At 42.5% G+C, this 27,500-nt stretch overlaps 1 protein-coding gene across 13 annotated transcripts in view; it reads right to left on the reverse strand.

The window, feature by feature from the left end:
* The window catches only part of cspg5a (chondroitin sulfate proteoglycan 5a), a 55,579-nt gene that overhangs the window by 1,161 nt on the left and 26,918 nt on the right, over nt 1-27,500 (reverse strand). The window contains exons 3-6 of one of the 13 annotated variants that reach the window (XM_079640078.1): nt 17,099-17,287; nt 8,207-8,363; nt 5,056-5,112; nt 1-384 (exon numbers count right to left, since the gene is read on the reverse strand). The exon at nt 1-384 is cut by the window's left edge and continues 1,161 nt beyond it. In XM_079640078.1, the coding sequence (XP_079496204.1) occupies nt 235-384; nt 5,056-5,112; nt 8,207-8,363; nt 17,099-17,287 (553 nt within the window). In that variant the 3' untranslated portion in view covers nt 1-234. Of the gene's footprint in view, nt 403-5,055; nt 5,113-8,206; nt 8,364-17,098; nt 17,288-27,500 lie in introns of all 13 variants that reach the window. The other 12 variants (XM_079640072.1, XM_079640077.1, XM_079640084.1 and 9 more) reach the window with 12 other exon arrangements.

The raw sequence follows: 27,500 nt of genomic DNA on the forward strand, positions 1-27,500 counted from the left end.
CAAGGCCGCTTGGTGGCAGTGTTGCCGTGTTGTAGACGGTTGCAGACTGGGTTGGTTGGCTGGTGGTCGGCTGGTAGTTGGCAGGCTGGTTTGTTGATTGGTTGACCGGTCGGGTGCGCTCGGCAGCGGGCGGACGGAGAGGAGGGATTTAGGGAATCCCGTTGCCGGCGCACCTTGTCGTTTTCAGTGTCGTGTTGTCGGGTTGCAGGGTTGGATTTTGTGTTAGATTTGCTTTCACATCATGTTGTTCTGCAGTGAGTTTACCTCCGAGGAGTTGTCCTCGCCCAGGACCTTGTGGTTCTCGTGTTTAGGGGTCAGAGAGTTGTGGATGTTGAGGGAGTCGTCCTCTTTGGGCGGGGCCTTCACCGCGTCCTCCAGCTTGTTCTGGGCATGAGGATCATCCTACCCATGGAGCGAGGGGGTAGAAAGTACAGTTAGAAACATGAACGACAGTCAGTGTCTTATTCACTTGCAACTTTTGACCCTGCAAATTGGTAGAAAAAAAAAATTCTGGCCAACCCATCATAACTGGATTTATTAAAGGACGACGTTCATCTTTGTTTAAAGCAAAGAAAACCAGCCTTTTATCTCAATAATGAATTCCATATTGGACGATTCTGCACCTCACATTTTACCGCCCAATGCGGAAAAGAGTGCCAATCCAGGAAGAGGTCTGTTCTTTATGTAGTAACACAGGAGGTCAAGAAGAAAAGTCTATCAGATAAATACGCAGAAGACCAATGCTCATATCTCGTCAGACTTTCAAATAACATTTGTCGTTTAATGAATCACCTCAATGTTTCTCTAATCGTAACCAAGAGTTTACGTTGCCTGTAATCTTTACCATAACCGTGTTCTTTTCCTAAACTTAACATTGTTGCCAACGACAAATGGTTGTCATTAAACGTAATCCAGTGTTTTGCAGAATCGTCCAACAACGACGTTCTTGTCTGGAGATTTCGTAAAAGAAAACAAAGATGAACTCAGCATCGCTTTGCTTTTGAAAGAATCCCAGAGTTCTGCAGTTATCGTTTGTTGCATGCAGAACAATGCATGTTCCACTTTCATGCTTTAAAGAACCACACCAGTGTTTGAAAAACCTGGTGTGATCCTTTAGAGACTTCTTGAATGCAGCGAATTACCATCGAATATTCAACAAAATCAACTTGCAGCTTCTGTATTGACAAAACCAGGTGTAAGTAGCAGCCATGTCAGTGCTTTGAGGCTTCATCATGCTCGACTGGCGTGTCATGTTTGGTTGAAGCGACAGTGAGGTGAGCTGCATGAGCGACACCCCCCCCCCCTTTCCAGGCATCCCAGGAAGCACATGCACATCCACATGCAATCCCTTTACAATACATCCCCCCCGTGTACGGTAATGATCGCTCATGCAGAACTCCTCCTGCTTCACCTGCAATTATCGTCCAAAAAAAAGGCAAATAATAAAACTCTGGCTGATTGTCCGTGGGTACCACCGTCATACATACCCGAGCAGTCGCTGGGGGGGAAAAAAGAGTTTGAATCCAATTCATCTGAATTTAATTAAGGTCAGAGGGAACAGATTGATTGCGGAGTCCATTTTAACTCTGTTTTTCCAGCTTCTTATCCCCATTAATATTGCATGGCATCATCGACCCTGCCTCACATCCCGGGGCGCCCGTCTGCGCCTCTTTGTCACACACCCGCTGAGTATTATCAGACATACACTTTCAGTCAAACACACAGGTTGGCAGATTCACACAAAACAAAAATTCAGACCCTGAGGCTTGTGCCACTTACAAACACCCCCTAATTGAATGTTTGCGTTTGAATTCAAAGGCACTTTTGGAAAGGAAGAGCAGTGAGAGCATTTACCCGCTGGCTTCTGGCCTAGATAGTAACTTCGGGCAGGACGTGCGGATACGTCACTTCCATGGTTACGGGATAGGGGCCCTCTTTCCTCCCGTCAGCGTGAAACTGGAAAATGTTTTTTGTTTGTTGGATTTCATTGTTTGTGCATGGGTGGAGAGGGGGCGGGCAGCGGGTGGGAGGCCACAAGGACTTTAGAGCGGGTGTCATTTTGGGGGAAGTAGGAACAGATATAAACAGGGTTCTGATGATGATGACGATGGAGGCACACGGACAGTTGTTTGTCTTTTAGTGGGCGTTTAAGGGGGATTGTATGTGTACAGTTGATTTTGGAATGATTGCACTTGGGTACCTTTTTAACAACTTTTATTGAAATGGACTTCCGGCAAGTCGCAGACGCACTTATGTGAGGTTTTGTAGAAACTACTACAACAAGGTCTATTTGCCAGCACATAGAGTCCTATTGTGAACCCGGAAATGTTGACTAACACAAAGTTTTATGTTAGAAATGCATAGTAGGGGTCCTCAGCAATCAGAAACAGCTGGATGCCAACTTTCATATGTTGGGCAATTTGCACAATAAGCATAACTTGCTTTTTTAAGCATCAATTAACAATCTGTGGAGTTGTTATGTTACGAAGCAGAGCGAGAGTAAACGCGTACAATTAAAAAGCAAAATGTTTCCTCCACACACTGTAGGAAAGCACATCGTAAATATCACCGGATGTTCTGTCATTTTCCAATGTAGCATAAAGGCATGGTGAAATTAGCATGACTAGTTAACATCGTCGTCATTTCTAGCCGGTCCGATCGTTAGCTGAGTTGCGAAGGCAGAACACCTTTATAACCAGTTCACCCACTTAAAGCCCTTATACACTATGTTTGTTTCATAACTTAAGCATCTGTCTAGTAATTGTGAGTGCATTTGTAAGTGTTTAAATAACTGTGCTTGTTATTTTAAAAAGATAGTAGAAAAGTAATGCACACCAAGGGTTTATTGGAAGGACCCAAAAGCCTGAATCGCCATCTGAATGAAATATAAATGTTTATGAAGCCATAAGGTGCAACACTTAATAAATATTTTAGTTTTGGCACGCCAGAGGTGTTTGTTTCTGGGTGGATTTAAAGTGAAGGCAGGTGTCGTAGAGTTCGTGCCTGAATCACTCATTCTCTTCAGCTCTCTCCCTGAAGCTGATTAAATATGTTGTACAGTGTTTGAGAGTCTCTACACCTGTTAGCTTTAGTACTTTTTCTTTAGCCTGGGCGCATAAACTTGAAATTAAAATATTTGTCTTGTGCGTGACTGAGTTACTATTAGCCTGCCTGTTCATTCCCCTCCATGTGTTTGTTTACATTTGTTTTGGCTTTGTTTGTGTTTACTGACTGGCTTTTCTCTCTGAGTATATAGAGCATCTGTCTACATTTGTGTTTGTATTTAAGAGTGTCAGATAGATTTGCATGTATGTGTTTGTGTGCAGTGTTTGTGTTTGTGTTTGTGTTTGTGTGCAGTGAAGCGGCATAAGGAGACGAGAAGCACTGGTCATAGCTTGAATGTCTTTAAATGGCTTAAGTCTGTGTGACACGCAGAAAGTGGATCAGCATGGTTTCCCTTGACTCAAACTGGGACATGCAGTTCATGTTTTATGGTCACCATAATAGGAACCACCCAAACAAAAACAGCTGGCCATGATATTTGCTTACAGAAAATAACTGACTCTAAGAATTATAAGGACCATCTCTAGAAAAGTACACTGATGCCGAATTAAAAGAACTAAATTAAATCTTTAAAATCTGTCCTTTGAATACTTGGGGGTTGTATGTCTGGGATGTCTTCTGGTTTAAATAGAGAGGATTTATTTAAAAGTATACTGCAGTAACAATGTTTGTTTGTTTGCTTGGAAAGAAGTCATATTTCTGCCCACACTGTGATCTCTGGTAAGTGCTATGCCGTGTAAAACCCAGTAAGAGAAGACACATAGTAACAAAAATATACAGATTTTAATAAGAAGAATTTGGTTGGTCTTAATGGTCCCAGTATTTTTGTTCTCACCGCATAAAGAATTATGAATGGTGTCAAAATGAAAGGGACGATTACATTTACATTTAATCATAAAACTGAACTGCCTGCTTGCGGAATTTGAAGTTAAAGGTTAATTCAGTCAGAGAGCGGATTCAGTCGATGGAAATGAAATCATCTTTACAATTACGGCCAGCTCTGCCAGGTCAATTCATTTCCTGTGGTGAATTTAATAATACAACATTGTCATTTCAGCGTTTGCTGCAGAGGAGACTGTGTGTCTGAACTCTGGTGAAATTACTGTGGAGGAAAAAGATTGAGGACAAGAGGGTTCAATCTACCACAGGGCAGGACACACAAAGCACTCCATAATTGCAGGGAAAGTGATTTTTGGGTTATTGTTTAGCATGTATTTGTGTTGGCTTTGTGCAAATGTTTTTTTCTTGCCCATCTTTCTGTGTTTGTTTATGGTTGTATTCTTCTGTAAATGCACTTTTGCAGGTGTATGTGTGTGAGTGATGTGTAACAGGGTTCTCACAAGGTCAACAGTTTTGCTGCCAATTCAAAGTCTGTTTGGGATTGGGTTTGGAGGACTGTGTCTTTCCCGTGTGTTAAAGGGCAATTTCACACCATTTTAACGTTTTTTTATTTCTTGGCCTATAGCTCTGAGTCTTTTTGGGTGACGGACTGCATTGCAAACAGCAATTGGTTCAAGTCCAATTTCATTTTACAATGTTTTATAAGCCTGAATTGATGTTTTTCTGAAAATAAAGTCCATATAATTCTTTGTTTGCTGATGGTGAACCTCTCTAAGGACTGCAGATGGAAATGAGATATTAGCAAAGGAACATTTAGATTATTGTATTTTATGCATGGCTTTTTATACATATACTAAATGTCTGTCAGAAAGTGTTGGCAAATCTGATTGAAGATGAATTATGTTCAATTAATGCTTTACCTTATAAGCCTTTTTAGTTCTAACAGGTGACAAGGAGTGTGTTTGGATCTGTCATGTTGACGATATATATAATTGTTTTTGTTTTGTTGGTAGGAGGAGGTAAGACTCAGATGGATCCACTGAGAGTTGAGAGGGTGATTGACAGGGCCACAGTAACAATGAGAGAGCTGTTTGGATAGGTGAGAGAAGGGGGGAGGGCGGGACTTTCTGACATTTTGGGAGTTGGTCTTACCTCGCAGTCGGACTCCTCTTTGGTCTTACACTCCCAGGTGTATCTGCTCATGGTTTTCTGAGGGGAGGGGGATGGGGCAAAGGGTTATAACTCCTCAAAACCATACAAAGGCATCCTCAGAGAGAAAGACAGATAAGAGAGACGGACAGAAAAAGTTGGAGGTGGACAGAGAGAAAGTTGAGAGGGAGGTGAAACAGAGAGATAAAAGTAGCGAGAAAGAGGAGGCGGACAGGAAGAGATAGAAGCAGACAGATAAAAAAGACAGAGAGAGATCGAGTGTTGGAGACAGAGACCAACAGCAGGAGAAACTTCCTTTCAGATGTCAGCTGATATTCCCAGCTGGCTACAGTATCTCTGCTCAAACACAGACTCTCTGGTGCTGCCGGCTGTTAGTCATTATTAGCAAAGTAAATACAGGTTGGGATATTTCTGTTGAGGTTCTCCGCCATCGTGGCACTTGGCTGTTGGTATGGAAGGGGATTGAGGGTTTTTAAATTATTATTAGTGGATTTATTTTGGGAGAAATTGGTGAGTTGGTATGGTTTTTGGTTTGGGGAAGCCTGTATTTTCGAAGTTAGTTGTGTACGTGGTTGGAACATGTATTAGAGAATAAAGCTGGGCTGAATAGTAGTTGTAAATCTGTGGTATTTGACAGTCACGCTTCTTTGCTAAAAATCCTATAACCAGTAAAAGCAGTGTCAATAAGAAATGAGACAACAGTCAAGTGAATGTTCTGTAAATTGCTTTTGAATGATATATTTGAGCCTTGGGGAATTGGGCAATTTTGCCAACCTGAAACTAGGTCCAAAAAGAGCCTTGTTTCAGAACCCAACACTTGTTATTTACACCATGCAGTTTTCTTGGAAACAAAGTTCACATTCACAGAGTTCACTTGTTGATGCCTGACACTGCTGAGTGCACTACGTTCCACATAAAACATTTATTAAGCTGATTTGTACCAATATCTTTGATTTTGCGGAGCTAGCTAGCTTGTCTTTTAGCATGGCTACTTCCTTGCACATTACTGCCACCAACTGTCAGTGGATAAGCCTGAAACTGGCAGTGGAAGTATGTATGTGTACCAAAAGTGTGCTGAAACAAACTCTTTAACACATTTACAAATACTATTCAGTCCAGTGGATGATAAGGGTTTTTTGGTGGTTTTGAGTTAGGAAGTAGATATCTTAGGGATATTGTTAAGGTGAGGATGGATGGTTTTTGTTACTCTTTTCTTGTCTGTTAGGGTATCATGATAGTGGTGGTTAAAATGAGAGGGTGAGACTCTTTCCTAAAACTGTTGAGCTAGCATGAATGAGTTACAGAGAAACGAATAGTTGCTGTACCTTTTACAAGTTAACAAAACTACTGACAGAGTTGTTAGAGGGTGGTACCACATCTTAAAAACAAATCAAACAAGCTCTACCTCAGATGTAGGACGAGAACTACCCATGCTGCTACAACGTTAGCCGCTAAAGCTAACCATGCTTCAGTTAGTGAGGCGCCTGTCGGCTCTCTGCTGCCACCTGCAGGCCGCCGCGGGGCGTTGCATCTCAGATGTTTATCCTGATAACCCCGACCATTTCACACAATAGTCCCACACCTTAAGCTTACCTGTTTGTGACATCAATCCTCCCACTTCCTCCCCCCAGAAAACCAGAGTAAGCAAGTCCCACCCCCTCCCATTTTCAGGATAAACAAGTAAAGCAGACAATTAGTTATAAGCACAAATCAGTAAACAGTTAGCGAAGCAGAGCTGCCGTGGCTCAGATGGCGTTGCACATGTTAGCGAAAGAGCAGGAAAGCCATGACACACCGATGCAAGAAGTGATCAGAGAGAGAGAGAGAGCAGCTGAGAAAGAGACGGGGTGAGCAAGGGGTTGCAGCGAAGGATTCTGGGGGTTTTCTCTTTAAGGGTCAAGTTAGAGCAGGCGCGTTTTTTTAGCTGCACTGTGAGAACCGTAGATAAATGTTCAGAGTGCATGGTTTCAGGGGGAGTTTGACCTCTGACCTTAGTCCTCCTCTGAGCTGATTTATGGTACATCCACTGTTTGTCAGCAGGCAATTAAGCGTTTCCTGGACACCGTTCAGTCAAAATAAATTAGTGGGGTTTCTGTAATGGTCCTAAAATGACCAGCTAAAGCTCAAGACCAGATTTCTTCGAGACATTTCACCTTGAAATACCAGCGTTGTCATACTCTATAACTGAAGGTTTTTTAGTTTTGTCATCTCCTATTTGTGTGTTTGGTGTTGTCACCTTCACAATAGGATCAATAAGCAATAAGCCAGGGGAGCCGAATCAATAAAACAGCATGAAACTATGAGACCCAACAGCTATTGTGTTGCCGTGGTAAAATGGGATCAATCTATGCAACTGTGCCATTTCTTATTTATAGCAGGGGCCAATTTATGAGGTACCTGTACAATCAAATGCAACGCAATACATCTGTTCTGCCTTAAATTCATACTTTTATATTGTTCCGATTCTTTTGACTCAGTCATGAAGGTGTTATAGCTCAGTTTGCGGTGGTGTTTTTGATTGCATTATGTTAAGTATATAAGTATTTCTAATATGTTTCCCCCTCAAGTATTCTAATAGGGAGGACAACGAACTAGAAACATGTCTAAATTTAATATGGTCCAGTGTACGTTTTAAGAATGACGTCAATATTAAATATCACATTTCCAACAATGTAACAATGACCAAATGAACTCCACTGTTGCATTTCTTCTGTATGTGTAGCTAATAAAGTGGTGCTCGTATAAGTGATTTGTCACAAATTGGCTAAACCTGAAATAATTGCAATATTAAGAATGTAAATAGAGATCCACGAGTTCTCAAATGGATTAAGAAATTGTAAAATAATCAGAATCTAAATGCACGATGGTCATGTTTAAAAGTGTTTACTTCGTTTTATATATCCTCCCCTATGTATTTGTATTTTCCCCCGAGAGAAAACTCCCCACCATCCCTCCTTCGCTCTTCGACCCCGCCCATCCCTCGTCTTCATAGCGTTGCACACCTCGGAGTATCTGAGAATACTCATGCCCATGCATTAGGGGGAGAGGAGTCAGGGGCCCGGGCAGGGTTTGCAGGGGGGGGGGGGGGAGATGCAGAAAAAGGGGTGAGAGAGAGAGGCGAGAACCACGTTACCTGACAGATAATGTTATCATAGTAAGCCAATGCACGGGCATGAGGGACGTTAGGAGGGGTGTCGCACAGTTTCCTTACATTTGGGTGGGAGCCCTCAGCGATGGTGGACAGCGAGAAATTATCATTGTGCTGCTCCGATGACGGCCGGTACTTACTGCTGGGTGACGGAGGATTGGAGGGGAAGAGGAGGAGGGGAAGTGGAGAGGAGGATGGGGGAAAGATGGAGGAAGGAGTGTGGAGAAGGTAGAGGGAGACAGAGTTTGAAAGAAAGGCAGGAAGAGTTGGGGATGTGATGTAGAGGAAAGAAATAAAGAGATTGGCGATAGGTTAAGAAAAGGATGAAAGGATTTTGAATATAAGAATAGCACCCATAGAATAAGATATTGAAGTAGGAATAGGTGGGGAAATAGGAGAGAGAATATTTGCAGAATATAAAAAGCAAGGTAAGAGAAGAATAAAGGACATTTAAGAGAAGATGAAGATATAGGAATGCAGGGGAAAAGAGAAAAGCCAACACAAATGGGAGGGTTTATAGAGTAAAAGAGGGACATTGGAAAGATAATAAGAGACAGTTTGAGAGTTTCAGGAGGATTCGAAGAGGAGGAAGTGAGGAAGAGATAGAGGGGAAGTGACATTTACAGGAGGTCATCCACGAGGTGAGAAGAAGAAGGAGAGACATTTGAAGCCAAAAGAAGTCATACGAAGAGACGGACAAAGGTAAATGGAAAGGCGGGGAAACAAAATGGAACAAAGGAAAGGAGATAGGAGACATATTTAAGAGAAAAGATTACATTGTTGAAGATAAGATGGACAAAAGGAAAAAAGGAGGGGGGAGAAAAAGCAAGAAAGCAGCATTAGTTAGACAGCAATCTCCTGTTTGTCACAGGGCAAACAGAAAATAACACAACATGTAATCTGTGATGCAACACACGGAGAATTCATTTTGACCATCAGATTAAGGTCACCTGGCTTGTACACACAGAGGCTGCACGTTGACTCACATTTGACCCACTTTTGACTTGACGTGACTAACAGGGAGAAAACACTGCAGACAGAAACACACTCTAGTTTTAAACACACGGGGTTCAGATGTGTGTAAGTGTTGCACATATTGATGCAAATAATACTTTTTATGTTCATTTGACATTGCTGCAAACAAGCTAATCCAATGCTTTCTCTTGAACTCCACTGTGTTGGAGGAATTACTGTAGACCTTGCAAATACACATACGGCTGTCTTATGATACACATAAAAGAGTAATAATGTAACATCTGTCCGGGTAGTACAGATTAGGGATGTCCCGATCACCGTTTTTTGCTCCCGATCCGATTCCGATCATTTGATTTTGACAATTTGCCGATACCGATTTTTCCCGATCCGATCTTTATGCAATGCATTACGAGGAAAAAAAGCATTCAAGTTGTCCCTTAAGGTTATTTTTTTATTTAAATAGGATATTCTATCCAACATGGATATAGCTTCTTTTTTTCACAGCAGCATTGGATCAGTTCAGTTGTGCAGCATTGGATCAAAACAAAAATAAAGCTTATCAGTACTTGTTAGCTTACTGCTACAATTAGACACTGCGCCCTGTCCACTCTGTTGCCAGATTTGAGAGAAATAAGCAACCATGTTTATGAAAACAAGCCCCAAAGAAGCAACACATACATGATGTTCTGTCATTTGAAATCAAAACTAAGGCCTCAGGATGACTTTAAGACTTGAACATGGTCATTTTTGTTTTGTAACATTGAATAAAAAAATGAAAAAAAGTATTTAAAAAAAAAAAAAAAAAAAAATCCCGATCCCCGATTTTTTTCTCCCGATTCCGATCTTCTGAAAATCACGTGATCGGCTCCGATCCCCGATGATCACGTGATCGGATCGGGACATCTCTAGTACAGATGCAGAGACAATTGTTGGCTGACTGCAGGTTTGTTCACCTAAAAAAACTCCTGGAAATAAGCATTGCAACATTGTACGGCTTTATGTTGACACTAAGACACAATTAAAACAGAACAAATTAACACATTAAATGAAAAAGCTAACCGACCCATTTACTTTTTTTTACATCTTGTTTTAAATTCGATTTTATAGAAACTTTTAGTGAATTTAAGGGATGTTGTGAATAATTAAGTACGTTGTTTGCACGTTTGAACTACCAAACAAATGCGTATATTTCCTAAAATGTCAACCTATATTTGCTTAAATATGCGAAATGATTCATCAAATTTAACACATTGAACATTGCTCATTGTCCCTACAAATACAAGGAGTTCAACAAACAGTATTATAATCACACCTTATCCACTATGATGAGAAGTGATTACTCTCCTTGTATCTGCACACTATGGGATTTCCCTTTTGACTCAGCGAGACTGAACTCTTTGATTTCCTTCCTCTTCATTCCTCGTCTCAGACTTCTCAAAGGGAAGAGATGTTTGTCTCAGGGACTGAATGAAGCGGTAACTTTGACAAAAGTGCCACAGATGTGTCTCTTTCAAATCTCCTCATATGAAACGGCTGTCATGCTGTGCCGCACTCATATCAAACCTACACTTCTGTCCTTGTCATGTCTTCACTTCCCCGTCATATCTAAGGAGGCCGTGATCTACTTCCTGCCAAAAACCGCCTGGCGCTCTGATCCTCCGTATTTATATTTTATGAACGCTGTGACGGGACAATCAAAGACAGAGTAATGACGGCAGAGAGAGAGACAGAGACCCTCCCATCATCACTGAGCTCAAAGTCTAGCAGCATAAACCAGCTTTGGACCTCTCACTCTACTCAAATAGTCCCACTTGTAACACCCATGTTTAGATGAAGCTGTCTCAATTAAAAACTAAATATATTATTGAGTGTGGTTTTAGAGGAGCTGGTTGATGTGTAATTGCATAAGCCAGAAGTAAAAAGCTAACGTTAGGCTGTAAAGGAATTACATCACGGTCAAATTACTTCACGTTACAATTCCTTAAAGTGGACCTATCATGCTATATTTGAAAAATATATTTTAGGGCCATACCAATACAAAACATGTCTGTGAAGGTTTTTTTTCAAAATACCAAACAGTTCACTTGTAGCCATCCCTCATACTGCTCAAACCCCTCTTTTGAAGCCCTGTTAGAGAAACACGGATCTTGGGTCCTTAGCTTGAAAAAAAAGAAAGAAGAGGAGGCGGAGCTAATGCCTGATCAGATCTTACCGGAGATAAAGTTACATTTGGTTGTGATAAAACGCCATCCTGTTCTAATCCACGTCAAGGATTTCTGAAACAGTATGGAGCTCAAATGCTTTTTCTCTTGCGGGTTTATCACAAGGTGAGTTCTTTTTTTATTTCCTGCTTTTTAAACACGTGCTCTCCAGTACAGGTTAGCTCTGAGTGTTAGCGAGGCTTGCTAATGTAAACAAAGACGAGATTACGTCCAAAACACGTCAGGCATTGTTTCTGATAGCAACTTTCTGTGGGTCCGCCGCCGCTATTACGTCACAGCGGATGGAATCTGTATCCGCTCGTTGTATACCCGTTTTTAAAAGATTTGTGTACGGAGGAAGAGAGAGAGGGATTTATTTTCTGACGCTGCGTGAGTTCCCCGACGCACCGGGGACACATATTTATGTATAAAAGACATCACAAAGTGCATTTTGCATGATAGGTCCCCTTTAAGCTAACGGCGGCTAACGTTTGCCGTGATCGTTAAGTCACTTGGTAGAAAACACCTTTTTCTTCAGACGTCACCTGTGACGTATTTTATTTCGTAGGAAAAAACGTGAATATCTCTTTAGCAACGATTAACCACACACCTTATTGTGGGCTTCTGATAAAACAGTTAATTCATGAAAAATGCACCCTTAGTGGTTAAATGCTAACCTATTTCCGGGCTTTAGGACTCATTCCTGCACCACTCTATGGTTCAGATCCTAAAATGTCTTCTAGCCAGGATGCCAACCATCTTTTTTCTCCCCTCCTTTTCTCTCTCTATATGACCGGGATGTTGGGTTTGATCTCGACTGCGGCAGAGAAACACTGCGACTGTGATTACCCAGAGTGTGGGAGTCTCATGTATTCATGAGCTATGTCAGCACACACACACACACACACACACACACACACACACACACACACACACACACACACACACACACACACACACACACACACACACACACACACACACACACACACACACACACACACACACACACCACACCACACCACACCACACCACACCACACCACACCACACCACACCACACACACACACACACACACACACACACACACACACACACACACACACACACACACACACACACAGCGTTTTTCTTCCTATTTTTTCACTTTCTCTCTCCTCTCCTGCAACAGTTTCTTCCCTCTCCTCTCTCCTCCCCCCTTCATCATGCCCTCCTTTTTACTCCTCTTATCTCTCACCCCCTCCCCTTCCTCCTCTTTCTTGCTCCTTTTCGATTGCTTTTAGCCAACCACTTGATGAGGCTGTCTCTTTCATGCTGCACACACACACACACACACACACACACACACACACACACACACACACACACACACACACACACACACACACACACACACACACACACACACACACACACACACACACACACACACACACACACACACACACACCCCTCAGGTCGCACAGCTGTATGTAGGTCAACCCCGCCTCCCCCTGTTTCTCCCTCCCTCCCCCTCTCTGCTCAGACTGCCCTACTTTCAGCTGGATCCAGAGTACCAATGACATCACCCTTTTTTTCTCTTGTTTTAATTTCTGCTAGCTCGCATTAACGCTGCTCCTGACTGCCCTCCACTTCCTCTTCTTCTCCTCCTCATCCTCATCTCCCATGATTTCCTCTTCCATGATAACCTTCCCCATGGAGCTAAAAATAGTCCCTGCAGCATGGGATCTGGAGTTGAGAACATTTGGCCCTTCAGTTCCCATTCGGATCCCAAAAGCTTGATCGCCGGGCTGTTTCTGCTCATCCTCTGTTGCTAGGGAGATCAACGCTCAAACACAGGCACTGCCAAACCAACGACCCCCCCTCACACACACACACACACACACACACACACACACACACACACACACACACACACACACACACACACACACACACACACACACACACACACACACACACACACACACACACACACACACACACGCGCACACACACACACACACACACACACACACACACACACACACACACACACACACACACACACACACACACACACACCTTTTTATATTCAATCCAGTCCTTCAGTCTCTCCATCACTGTTGTTTGTCTCCTTCAGTTTATATATAGTCGGCCTCTCTGATCTGCCAAATAACCGGTAAGGATCAGTGAACATTTGAAAACTAGGAATTAAACCGAATTCAAAGATTTTGTTCACGTGATGGCAGCGCAGAGAAACTCAAATGTCTGAGTTGAAAAGGACCACGTTCTCTTTTATTAAGTCCTTGAGCAAAGCACTGCCTCCATCAGTCTTTATTTATCGGGTCAGTCTTGCTTTAAAAGTTCTTGTTGTGTTAAATAATGTCTGTTCTCAGAGCACCAAGGCCCCCTCTCTCTCTGCTTGTTCGAAGGACACCTCGTGGCTCTCATATTTCCCAATTATCCGTGAGTCAGAGCTCCATAACGAGAGCGAATGGACTTTAATACAAGAGTCTGTCAGCCGTCTACAGCAAAGTCTCTTAAAACTGAACCCTCTCTATTAAGTAGACGAGGAAGAAGATAATGTGAACTTTTAAAGGAGACATATTATGCTCATTGTCAGGTTCATATCAGTATGTAGTGTCTCTACTCTGACATGTCTCCATGCTCTAATGTTCAAAAAGCTCTTTATTTTTCTCATACTGCTTGTGCTGCAGCACCTCCTTTCACCCTCTGTCTGAAATGTTTTTTCTTTGTTGTGTGTTTACCTACTACTGAGTTTGTATTCTGAGCTAAGTGCACCTGTCAAGTCAATAAATAAAAAGGATATCAAATAAATTGTTCTCTTACTTTCTGCTAAATGCTTTCTCTTTAAAACGGCACGGCTTTTCCACTTTAATATACATAAACATATTTTTTTGTGTATTGTAATATTCCTATTATATTACCTTTTGTATATCTGTATATCTTCTTTTAAAATACTGTCATTGCAACTTTATTCCTCTTACTCTCTCTTTGCATGCCCCATTATACTCCTAAGCAAATATGTGTAAATCTACTTGGCAATAAACCTCTTACTGTTTTCCATGGTAAACATGTATTTGTTATCTACAGCTCATATCTCGTCTCCTGTAGCTGGTCAGTGTTTGGTTGGTCTAACCATAAAATACCTTTGTTCACCAATGTTTAGTGAAAAAAGGTTCTGCGTAGGGCTGAACGATTAATCGGTTTTAAATCGAAATCGCTATTTTAGATGATGAAGCCTGCAATTTTTGTTTTTGTTTTGTTTTGTTCTTCTTGTGTGTCAGTCATCCACACCAATCAGAAGTGCTGTGCTCCACATGTACCAGCCATTATTAACCAATGAGGTGATAGACAGATTGATCCAATCACCTGCCAAGTATTTTTTTATACTTTTCCAAATGGTTTCCAATGGAGCTTTCCTAGATGGTGAAACAAACCGTCTGAGTCAGGTTAGTAATGCTCCATCACATGTTTCTATTACAGGGTGAATCTTAAACTGAAGCTTGACTTTAAAGCAACCCAACGGAAGTTTCATGGAAGTTTAGTTATTTCACTCGTAGCTCGGGCTGCGGGGGTGCTAGAGACGGGAGCACGTTGATACGACCTTCCTATCCGGAGATATGGCCGCATTTTACAATAAACTTCTGTTGGGTCGCTTAAAAACAAATATCGCAAATCGAATCGCAATATCTGTCAGAAAAATCGCAATTAGATTATTTCCCCAAATCGTGCAGCCCTAGTTCTGCTTTTAGTCTTTGTTCTACTAAGTGGGATCTCACATAAGAAAATCTTCATTTTGTCATTTAGGTAGTGTGGAGTCTATTTTTATATAACATTACAAGATTCTTATTATTACATGATTTGCTTATTGTGCTCATTGTATGTGCTGTGACTTAGGAATAAATGGACCCAATCACCCCCCCCCCCCCCCCCCAAGTTTTGACGGGGAGGACAGGAACGAAGGGAAAAGTTACATGAGAAAGTTTAGCTTGCAATATTGATAGTAGCAAGGTCGAGTGCAGAGACTGAGAGAACACAAAGAGGTAGTCAGAGCAGCACATCGCTCCGGCCTTCACTTTGTATGGGAGCCGTTCCCCCGCAAAGCTAGGAAGCAACATTATGGTTTCCCGCTATATCTGAAGAAACGTTAGAGAAAATAAATGACGTATGTTAGAGACAGAGTAGGGAGGGACTTCGCCAGCCGGCCGAATGCTGATTGGAGGATCGTGTTGCCAAGAGACTCTATCTGAGTCTGTGCACCAACCAAAGAGAACCAGGTCCAAACCGCGGTATCTCTTCAGCTAGTCTTGACCAATCATAAATGTACGGGCAACGCCCTGTGTAATAAAATGTATTATCGCACGAGGTTCGAGGCTCTTGACGGATTTGGTGGTTACAGATTACAGCTTTGCTAGATGTGACGTGACGAGTCCTTGGCCAAGTGATATATATTTTGCTCTCTTTACAATAAATAGTTAAACTTAGAAGTTGTCTGTCTTTTCTGGAATTCTGAACCCAACAGTACGACAACGTTTGGGATTTAAACACAGATTCCTGTTCAGATGTGTATCTGATGAACAACTTTCACAAAACACAAATACGTGCCGCTTAATTCCTCTTTTTGTACATCTAAACGTCATCTCCCCTCCCTTATATTTCCAGACATATTGAGTGATTTCAGAGCGTGTGTGTAGCTGTTAGTCGGTCTGCTTAGCCTTTAGATTTTATTCCTACAGAACTTCTCTTCCCCTGAGCTCTCTTTCTCTCTCCTTCGATCCGTGTGTCTCCGTCACTCTTTTAAAACTCCACATTCACCACGAGCCGGGCAGCAGTTCGGCCCGAGGCGGCGGCAGCTGCAGAAACAAAGCTTTCTCCTCCAATCTTTAACATTGACGGGATGTAATGTACCGCAGCCGAAAACACTGAGACTGCTGGGTAACGGATAATAAATCTGCTGCGCCAGGATGCCTGTGAGCAAGGCACTTTAGACTTTACTTTAGTTTGATTGATCTTTGAAACTTAGACCAACGAAGCCACTTATTCAAAGAGCGAGGAGCCTGCGGACGCCAAGGAGATGTTGACCAATGGAGTTTTGCGGAGGTTTGTATATTTTTTTATTGGAAATGGGATACTTTGTGGGGAGAAAGGTCATTTAAATTACTTTTTTCTTTACGTACTTGTTAGCATTGCTTAATATACATCTAGGGAGTACAATAATAGCCTTTATCAATAAGACTAATTTAACATATTTTCATGCTTTTTCGTGTATACTGGAGAGAATAAGGCTCCCAATAGAGTACTCCAATAATGTTGATATCTCTAATCTACGACTCTTGATGAGGCCATACCTGTGTTTGCACATCGCATTAGCATTGCTGAATATTAATAAGCTTTTTCACCCAAAATGAACTTAAAATACTTATATTTTCATGCTTTTTCTGTGTGAACTGTAAAGAAAAGGGTCGAGTAAGGTCAAAGGAAATTGATACCAGTGCATATATATCTTAGACTCTTGGAGCACTACTGGATTCAAACCTAGGGAGAATAACAATAACCTTTATCACCCCAAAAAATATAAAACCCGATATTTGCATGGTTTTTCGTTGGGAACTGAAATAGGAAAAACTGTGAAACCAGTAGAAGTTATGGAATGATAGCTCTTATCTCTTATCTCCAGGTCCGGACGGAGCCTCACCTGCGTTTGCGCAGCTTCTTGTTCTCCGTCTTCAGCACGTGGAGCTTCTTGGCGAAGCAGACGACGATCATGAAGAGCAGCAGGAGGACGAGAGCAGAGGTGCCGACGGCGAGACACATCACCTGGAACTCCGTTACCACCGACTCGCAGCGAGCCCCTTTGTGCCAGATGTAGTCCTGGACGTTACACCTGAAAGAGAGAGAGAGAGGAGAGAGGCTGTCAGGGTCACAAATCCTTCATTTGTCCTACAGATGGGAAAGATGGAGAGAAATAAGTAATTTTAGAGATTTTATAACAGAGATTTATGTGTAATCATGTCAGTTCGTCCATTCTTAGCTTGGAAACTGATACGGGAGGCTGTGGCTCAGTGGAATAGCGCGCTGAACTTTGAATCAGGGGATAGCAAGTTCGAGTCCCACTGCAGTCAGCGTGTCGTTTTGTCCCTGGGCAAGAAACTTCACTCTAAATTGCTCCTGTGGGGATTGCCCAAGCGTCTAACATGTGATATGTAATGTAACATGTTGCCTCTTGTGTAATATTTAACAGTCATGTTGGCTTTGAACACCTCCCTTTTCCATTTCAATCTGTTTCTGAACATTCAGGATTTACTCTCTGTTCCTGATTATATTTAATTGCTTTGGTGTGTCGTCTGAAAAATCTCCAAAAACTTCACATGCTTCACAAAACGTTACATAACTCTTTGGTGTTATTGTGAAGGAATCAACCTCAGGCGCGTTAGCAGGAAGTAAGGGTCGCTGGTGGGATGGCTTTATTCAAAAAGGATAATATCGCTTTGTGTGTCCGAAAATAGAAAGTGAAAATGAAAAAAATCAGCCTGGGGGCAATACACACACACGCACGCACGCACGCACGAACGCACGCACGCAGACAGACAGACAGACAGACAGACAGACACACACACACACACACACACAGACAGACAGACAGACAGACACGCACGCACGCACACACAGACAGACAGACAGACAGACACACACACAGACACGCACGCACGCACGCACACACACAGAGAGACAGACAGACAGACAGACAGACACACACACACACACACACACAGACAGACAGACAGACAGACAGACAGACACGCATGCACGCACACACAGACAGACACACACACACACACACACACAGACACACACACACACACACACACACAGACACGCACACGCGCACACGCACACACACACACACACACACACACACACACACACAAACACACACACACACACACACACACACACAGTTTGGCAGAGTACAGTGTCCGCCCAGGGACAGAAAGGCAGATGGCTTTGTCTACACACTGATGGCATGTAAAACGCCACATTTATTTCCCCCACTTAACGAGACTTTATCGCTGCTGAGCTGATTCACCGTCACATGACAGAGCGATGTGAGGCTTATTCTGATCATGTGACTATAGGACTGGTTTATTTTAACAGAAATATAATAAAAATGTAACAGCCAGAAAATGTTCTTTTTAAAAAGAAAGATAAATGTTTGAACTCATTCTTCTTCTTGACTGGCTGTTAAAAGTGCCTGACACAAAGTCCAAATACAAAACTGCCAGAGAGAGGTTTTCAAGCATGAAGGAACATGTGCTCACAGCTAGAGGAGCAAACAAATATATGACAGAGATGCTTTTTTAAGAAGGTTTTATGGGGTCAAAAAGAGAGTAAACAGCGCTCTGAGAAGAAGAGATTTAATTAACGAGTGACCAAGCAATGAACTGTTCTCTGTCCTTCTTTTTGTCACTCACACACACACACACACACACACACACACACACACACACACACACACACACACACACACACACACACACACACACACACACACACACACACACACACACACACACACACACACACACACACACACACACACACACGAGGGGGTGTGAAGTGAATGGAGGTGTCGGGGCGTTTTCGCTTGGAGCTACGTTCTTCACATGCTAAACAGTCTCTTTTCTTTTCACCGACCCACTTCCTGTATCCTTCCTGAATCCTTGAAGCTTTTTTAATTTGCCAGCTGAAGGGAAAAAACGATGGCATCGAGCCAGGAGACATCGAGCCAGGAGACATCGAGAGTGTGTGTGAGTGTGTGTGGGCGTACGTGAGAAAAAAGAGAGATGATGCCTCTTCAGAGAGAGTCAACGCATTCGTACATGGACGAGGTTTATGTAAGTCAGGCTTGGATGCAACGAGGGAGGGGAGGGAAAGGAGGGATGGAGATGGAGATGCATGGAGGAACAAGCGAGATTGTGCTGGTCGTCATGGCAACCCAGCTGAGCAGATGTCATTCCATCACACGAACACGCCGTCCACCGAGACACCGCCGAGCTTTAGCCTCTATTTCCCCATCTCTATCCCCCTCTTCCTCTCCATTTCCCCCTCCCTCTCCCCCTCCTTCCTCCCTCTCCTCCCCCCTCGCCGCTTGTCTTCTTGAAAATCTATTTTTCTTGTTCACTGGCTCTTTTCCCTCCCCATCTCCCCTCCCTCCCCTCTCTCTCTCTCCTGCTCTTTGCCCAGCGCCTGCAGCTGAATCATGTCTCCGCTTTCATTTTGTGCAACTGATTTTTCTTTCCCGTCTTCCTCTTTCTTTGACATTAGATGCTGAAAATAGAAGTCCGAGATGAATGCTCTGGCTTGGAGTTGTAAAGAAATGAGAAAAAGATTCAGTAAATATAAAAATCAACTGAACCAGTATGCCTGTGAATCGAACGCCTGATCTTATCGTATTCCTCTAAGCACTAGCTGTCCAAAACACGTTAAAACACCAACGCTGAAAACACACAAGGGAGTAGCGAAGCTTGAGCAGCAATTATAAAATAAAATCTGCAGCAATTAGGGTTGTTTGTTTGTTTCAATACAATGCTTAGAAACATAGGTCAACATGTAACAAACCACAGGGACTCCGCACTTCTCATAAACATTGATTAGCAGCTTGCAGATTATAGCGATGTTCTGCTGCTATGGCGTGCTTTTTGCATAAGGCATATTTTTCCCTCCAGATCAAAAAGTAGATTTCCTACCATCCGGTGAGTCTATGTTTTTTATTTGCTTCCTGTTATAGTTTTTATGAGCAGATTTGTGACTAAAATTTCAAAGTTCCTGCAGATAGCCACAATGCTAACTGGGCTATAAGGTAAGTAGAACATGTGTATTTATCTGCAAATGAATATATTCCCCAACCAAAGCATTGAATACACCTGTTTGTGTTTTGTTTTGCTCAATCAGAGCCAACACACTTCTGGTTCTGGTCTTTGTGTCAGATCTGTTGACAATAAGAGAAACACAGAAGGGAATTGGCCGTTTCCATTAAGATAAGGAACATCATTTAATCAGCTGACGTGAGGAAACAGTTCTTGGCTTGGTTTTGAAGACACTCTTTTTGAATCTCAGTCCCATCTGAGCAGAAAGTCTCTGGTCCAGGACAGCTGCATTCAACTGGAAACAAATTGGAAGTGGCTCCTCATCGGGGACAAATGAACGTCTCGTGTCAAAACTCTTGTCAAAGTAAGAATAACCGATCGCTCTCTGGCCAGCCTCCCTCTTCCCCACTCCTTCCCTCTATGAAACCTCCCACGTGTCCCTCAGATCTTCCCATTGTCTCCCACTGCAGAGTCCACACTCCAAACCATCAATATCTCAATCACTACATTTAAAATATCCTCACAGCGCAGCAGGAATATTAGGCATAAATCCTCTCAATATTAACCTGATTAAACTAACCCACTGGGGCAAGAGAGAGAGTTTTAGTTTAAATTACAGACGGTGACAGTGGTTCAGGTGGGGTTGTGGTTCTCTAATAAGACCCCCTGCTGGTTTAGATGAGGAGTAATGAAGGGTGAGAGACGAGGGGGTGAGAGACGAGGGTCTGCAAGGCCAACTGAAGACAGATGGGTTTACAAGGCCAGCACAAAAAAAGGCATGAGGGGTATTTCTGGAAACTGAAAATACTGATATGATATGCAACCAAAGGAGTCAACACTGTAGCTTAAAGCAAAACTAAAGTATGTGTCATTCTGAAACACTCAGGGGTTCTGTCACCGGGTTAGACATTCTGATGCTACGCAGTGAACGAAAAATATCTTTAAAGCCACTGTACAATTCAGGGTCAGCACTAAACACCTGACAAACAAAGTTATCGACTAGCTACATAGCGGAGTAATGAGTTGCAATGATTTGTCTACTAATCAATAAGGCTATCAAGAGAAAATCACCTGAACTGATATTAAGCAAAAGATATCGCTTAAGGTTTTGGACTAACAACATTTTTCAAGACATCACCTTGGATTTGAGAATCTGGATATTTTTCACAGTTTTCTGATTTTCTGGTTTTTAGACCAGACTATTGATCCATCACTCAAGAAAATAAAGAATTACCAATCTAAAAATGAAAATATTTGTGAGGGGCAGTTCAAGTGGAGCAATTAGCAGGTTGAAAGAGACAGATATGTTAACCAGGAGATGGTAGGGACCAAAAACAGAGCAAAAAGGAGAGGTTTATTCCCGTTTCGCCAATTACCGTTTCGCCCCTTCCGGTTTTGCCCCCAATCTATTCCCATTTCGCCCCTTTCCCATTTCGCTCCTTTCCCATTTCACACATTTCCCATTTCGCCCCCTGTCCCATGCAGCTCCAACAACAGCCTCCGATTCGTCAACAGACTTCATGCAATGCTTCATGGGATGCATCATTAGATCTACAAACTCTAACTCTAACCCTAGCCCTAAGACCCACGACCAAGCAAAACAAGTATAATTTCTTATGTGGCCTAATGTAAAAAGGGGCGAGATGGGAAAGGGGCGAATTGGGAAGGGCCGAAACGGGAAGGGACGAAATGGGAAGACACTAACTGATTGAAAACCATTTCACCACATCAGCTTAAAAAAAAGGGAGATATACAGTATTAATGTTATATCCACTGATTAAATATTAAAGAGCTTGCCAATAAAAGACAGCCAGCTGCAGAGCTTGTTGGCCGGCTTTGACTAGCGACAATTTTAAGGCACGGAAACACCAGGCCAATTATCGGCGTCAGTGGGCGTCAGGCCGACGATGAGCGTCGACACGCCCTGCTCAGATTGGTGTGTCTTTTCAGGCGGGCCGACGCCTTTTCGGCCGAATAAATCACTCTGATTGGTGTTCAGCTAGCGAATCAGTGCATGAGAAGCGAAATGGAAGTGAGGGACCCAAACAAACAATTAAGAAGGCAAATGTGAGATTTCATTTAACTCCAGCTCTCGACACAGGTTGGGGAAAGCCCCATGAGCTTCTCGCTGTAGAGTGAAAATGGAACACGCTATTTGTTGTTTGTTTATATCACGCAGTCTGTTCTTCTTCTCTCGGTTATCACGCAGTCTGTCTTCCGGTTGTTGCCTCTTTTGAATGACGAATAAACACTACCGCCGCCTGCTGGTGAGGAGAGTTATTGCCACTCACGCATGCGCAGTTCGTACGTGCTACTTGGCCGTCGGCTGAAGTCTTTGCGGTGTGTTCCAGTGCGACTGTTGGCCAAGACACAGGAGACGACACAATAGTCGGGTCCGTCTGTGTCAGTTCTTTGGTGTCAGATTGGTGTGTCCGGGCCTTTAGACATGATTTATACTGTATGAACTTTTCTCATCTAAAAAAATATCATATTTTATCCAGTCCCTCTCAGTTTTGACGTAGAGCAAGCAGACGTCGTCAAAGAAAGGTATTTTTAATGTTAGAGTGAGGGCGAGCGAACAGAGGACCTAAACACGCCGGATCTGAACTGACAGGAGAGGTTGCATCAGGGTGATTTCTGAATATTTTAGCATAACACCCTGTATTTGCATTAAAAAACACACTATTTTTGAACATTTCTTCCTGGAAGCAGTTTTTATTTTCTCATGCAATGACTGCAGAGAGTGGAAGGAGGGCGGGCAAACTGCAGCGCCCAGAAAGAGGTGAACTTGGACACCTTTTGGATGATTAGACATCGGCTGCTGACTCTCAAACCATACCTCAGTGTGTTTTTGATAACTAAACTAGTTTCTCATTTTGCTGAGGGCTTTGGGAGGAAAAGGACAACCGATGGTCAGACTGAGGGCAGGATTAAAAACTGGATCTGATTTTAAAACTCAAGCGGAGGAGGATGAGAGACCTTGATGTTATCTGATGAGATGATTTAATGGGAAATCTAATGAAGGAAAACAGAAGATAAAACATGGTGGTGTGTTTGAACAAGAGAAAGAAGCTTGACTTAATTAAAATTAATATTCATTCATTCATTTGATTATGTCATCCTTTCACTTCACTACAGGAAAGGGAAAACCCTAAAAAGCATAATAGGGCCTCTTTAATTTGTATTTTCATTTGACCAGTATACTTAATTTTTCTATATATGTCATGCTCTTATGCTGCTTTTACAGTTGTTTTGGTTCAGCTATGACAACTCTGTGGTAATCAATACACTTTAATCCTTCTTTCTAAAAGAGACGCTATCATTTACTTAGTTCTCTAAATGGTAACTTCGGTAGTCTTCAACCCTTTTCCCCCATGTTTTTGTGAATAACTGAATAATAGTGGCAACACATTTATTTGAAATTGGTTGAGTATTTTTCAAAAGTGCAGCAGCCGGAAGACACTTAAAGGTGGGGTGTGTAATTTATTTCAGAAACACTTTTTGTTATATTCCATGGAATGCTCTTAACATCCCGATAGCAATGAATAAATTAAATGCTTTGACAATAAATACATGAAAAAAAGTCATCTCTTGAAGCCGTGGCGCTGTAAAAAGCACGACCAATCATCTGAGCCGGCCCGGCTAAAGTAACTGGATGGCCTACCTGCCTGTCAGCCTTCCATCTGTGCACAAACTTATCTCGTGCCCTCATTGGTCATGTGCGCGTTCGTGTGTGTTGGAGGAGGGGCTCTGTGAGGAAGTCTGAAGGAAGGGGCAGATTTTTTTTAATTTTTTTTTCAAATTCTAGCACACTCGAGCTGGTTTCTCCAAAATGACCTACCCCACCTTTAACGTGGTGCAATGTTATCGAATTGGTCGATTCTCTAACTGAAAAAAGTGTCTGACAACACCATGGAAAGACACCAAAAGAGAAATACATTTTATTTCCTCATCTTTGGTTTTCCAGGCTGAGCGAAATACAGACGTTACCCTTTATGTTCTGACACACGACTTCCTGTATATGGATTCTTTATCGTCTAGTTTATTATAATTGAACCACCTTAATGAGTTATTATGAACATTGTTCACTGACACACTGCTGCTCCTTATGTAAGTGTTAGTGTGTAACTGTGCAGCTGTTGAGACATATGTTCATCAGATGGTGGAAAATCTATATAAAATAAAAAGGATTATAAATACTGGAGGTCTGTGCTGTGAAGGACAAACTAGCACAAGTAGACATTGATCGGTCAATCCAGGCCTCATTTAAAACATATTATATTATTTTTATCAGATGTTTTTACTCGTTCATCGTCCATTCTCCACGACCCCCAGGGGCCTCCAGTCCTCCAGTCCTCCAGTCCTCCAGTCCTCCGCACCACATTCACAACAAACCGGCTTAAATTGAATATCTCTGCCTCGGCTTGCATTATGCAGATGGCCCCGTTATAACTTTATCATTGACCACAGTGGGGAGAAAACTGCTCCATTCAATCAGCCGCTAATGCTAAATCCCCCAATTGAAAACACTGCAAAGGGATTTAAAAACATGACGACATAACCGGCGTTCTCCAGTTGGCATTAGAAGAATCGGACCAATACAAATCATGATATAATGTTTGGACTTTTAGAAATGTTGTTGGGTTAAGCAGTGTTTTCCAGGGTTTAAGCAAAGTGGGAAAACAAGAGGAGAAAAAACTGTATCCAATTTTCCCTGAAGGAAAGATCCTGTATGTCGGTATGAGCCGAATCTGATGCTGCAGTTTTTGCACTCCAGCTAATTCCTCCATTGCACCATCAAAAACAACCTCGCCTGTCACATTTACATGGCCTATTCTGCAGAGCTGTTTGTCTCTGCTGTCAACAGACTGTGTAAAATATTAACCTTCATGCTATCATATATCAAAAGAGGCTGGTTACCACGGCAAACGACTCAATCAGCATGGATCTCAGGGTACAACTGTGTCCGAAAGCTATTAGCATAATTCCCAGGTGTCCCTGGAGAGCACTCAGTGTCATAAAACTGCTGAACCAATTACCAACGTGCAGATGTGGCCCTTCCTCACATCCACCATCACCAATACAGACAGGATATATAAGCAGAGAAGGTGCCCGCATTGTCCTCATGGAGACTGACCTATGGACTCATCTTGATCAGGATAAATAAAGTGGATGTTTGCAGTTCTCCACCAAAGAAGGAGTATCAATTAGATGCTCGTGGATAGTTTTAAAAGTAGGGCTGGACTCTTGTTTGTTGATAAAGGAGAAGGATTGGTCTGTGATTTTCTGCCAGATAGCACAGCACTTAGTCTTTATTGTGTCCTCTTGCCTTTTGTTTATTGTGTCTTTTATGTATGAAGGGTCTCGAAGTTCAGTGGCTTTGGTTTAGGGGGGGTTAGTTCTGGGTCCTAGTGCTTCCCTCATCTTGTTTGTTCTTTTTTGGTCAGTCCTCCAGACTTTAACTGTTCGATTGATAAATGTGTTGCAAACAATTTCCTCTCTACAGCTCTTCCCAAAAAACGAGCAGAAAACATTTAGAGGAGTCTGAGTGAGACCGAGCTGGTTGCCCCGCCCACATGAAGATCAATAAAAACGTGATAATCCTGTGTGTGTGTGTGTGTGCTAGTTTTAATATGTTGCCTAGAGCAAGATGACCACAGCCAAATACTATTGTGTGCATGAATATATGCGTGTCTACAATTGATATGTCGGTGAGGACTGACTTTGGCAATAACAAGCTGCGTGTGTGTGTGTGTGTGTGTGTGTGTGTGTGTGTGTGTGTGTGTGTGTGTGTGTGTGTGTGTGTGTGTGTGTGTGTGTGTGTGTGTGTGTGTGTGTGTGTGTGTGTGTGTGTGTGTGTGTGTGTGTGTGTCTTTGTGCCGGCCTCCTCTGCAGCCGTAAATCTCTGGTGTGTTTAACCTGATTCTACGACCCGGCGCTCTTTCACTTGGAATTGATGTGTGTGTGTGTGTGTGTGTGTGTGTGTGTGTGTGTGTGTGTGTGTGTGTGTGTGTGTGTGTGTGTGTGTATATGAATGTGTGTATATAAGTGCCTATGTATACAATGTGTGTACAGTGTGTATGCAGTATATCAGTCTGTTTCCATGGAGTGGTCGTGAAATCTAAAATGGAAACAAACTGCTGTTGTTGCTCAAAGCTTCACTTAATTACATCAAGCTGCAGGACACACACACACACACACACACACACACACACACACACACACACACACACACACACACACACACACACACACACACACACACACACACACACTCACACACAACTCGACCTGGCTCTCCCGAGTCGTTTCCATTACTGGCAAGCGTTATAAAGTTCTGACTCATTCTCTAACTCTGTTTCTCCTCCACCTCCTCTCATCTTGTCCTTTCCTTTCTCTCTTTATCGGTTGTATTTCCTGTTGATATCTCCACGCTGTCTTCTCCACTTAATCACACTGTCTGTTCCTCTCAATACCTGCCTTTCTTCTGACATCCAAAGTATAAACATGTGTCCTCTCCTTCACACACCCTCGCTCTGTTTTTTTCTCCTCTGTTGCTCCCGGTATGGTCGTCCTAACTGCAGCGATTTACGACGGCAGCGCTGTCAGTGACATAAGTCAGAGGGACAGGGGAGCCAGTCCGGAGATGCCGTAGATAACTTAAAAAAAATAAAAAAAGAGATGAGCGTGCTCATACACTCTGACTGAAGGTTTGGAGATACGGTCACACTGAATGAAAGCAGCCGTAAACACTGTGGGGACGAATGCATTACAGTCTTTTCTTTAAGCATCAAGCACTCTAACGCAATCTATTTTTAAACTAAGCATCTCAATGACTTAGTTACTGTAAGGCTTGTTACTTCGTCTCAATTTAAATATGAGAATGATGCAAAAAAAACTGTGAGTCTTATCACAATTTCAATATTATAAAAAATGCAGATGTTTTCTCCAAATTGTTCAGCCGTTATTTCTCGCTCAGATTGAAATATTTTCCACTGTGTCCGATACATTTTCAGTATTTAAGTGTCGAGTCGGGTAATCAGTATAATGTAATTGGTGACATGAAGTTTCAGGGCTCTGGAGAAACATACTCCGGTCTGCAGGAGAGATATACGAGTGGCTGCTCTGGGGTCAGTAAACAGCTCTTCAAAGGTTCAGGAGCTTTACTGCAGAGGGCTAAAGGTCCAAACATTCATCCTCCTGTAATTCAATTGATGCATGAAGCACCTC

Source organism: Notothenia rossii (assembly GCF_949606895.1).
Source record: "Notothenia rossii genome assembly, chromosome: 7".
Taxonomy (NCBI): Eukaryota; Metazoa; Chordata; class Actinopteri; order Perciformes; family Nototheniidae; genus Notothenia; species Notothenia rossii.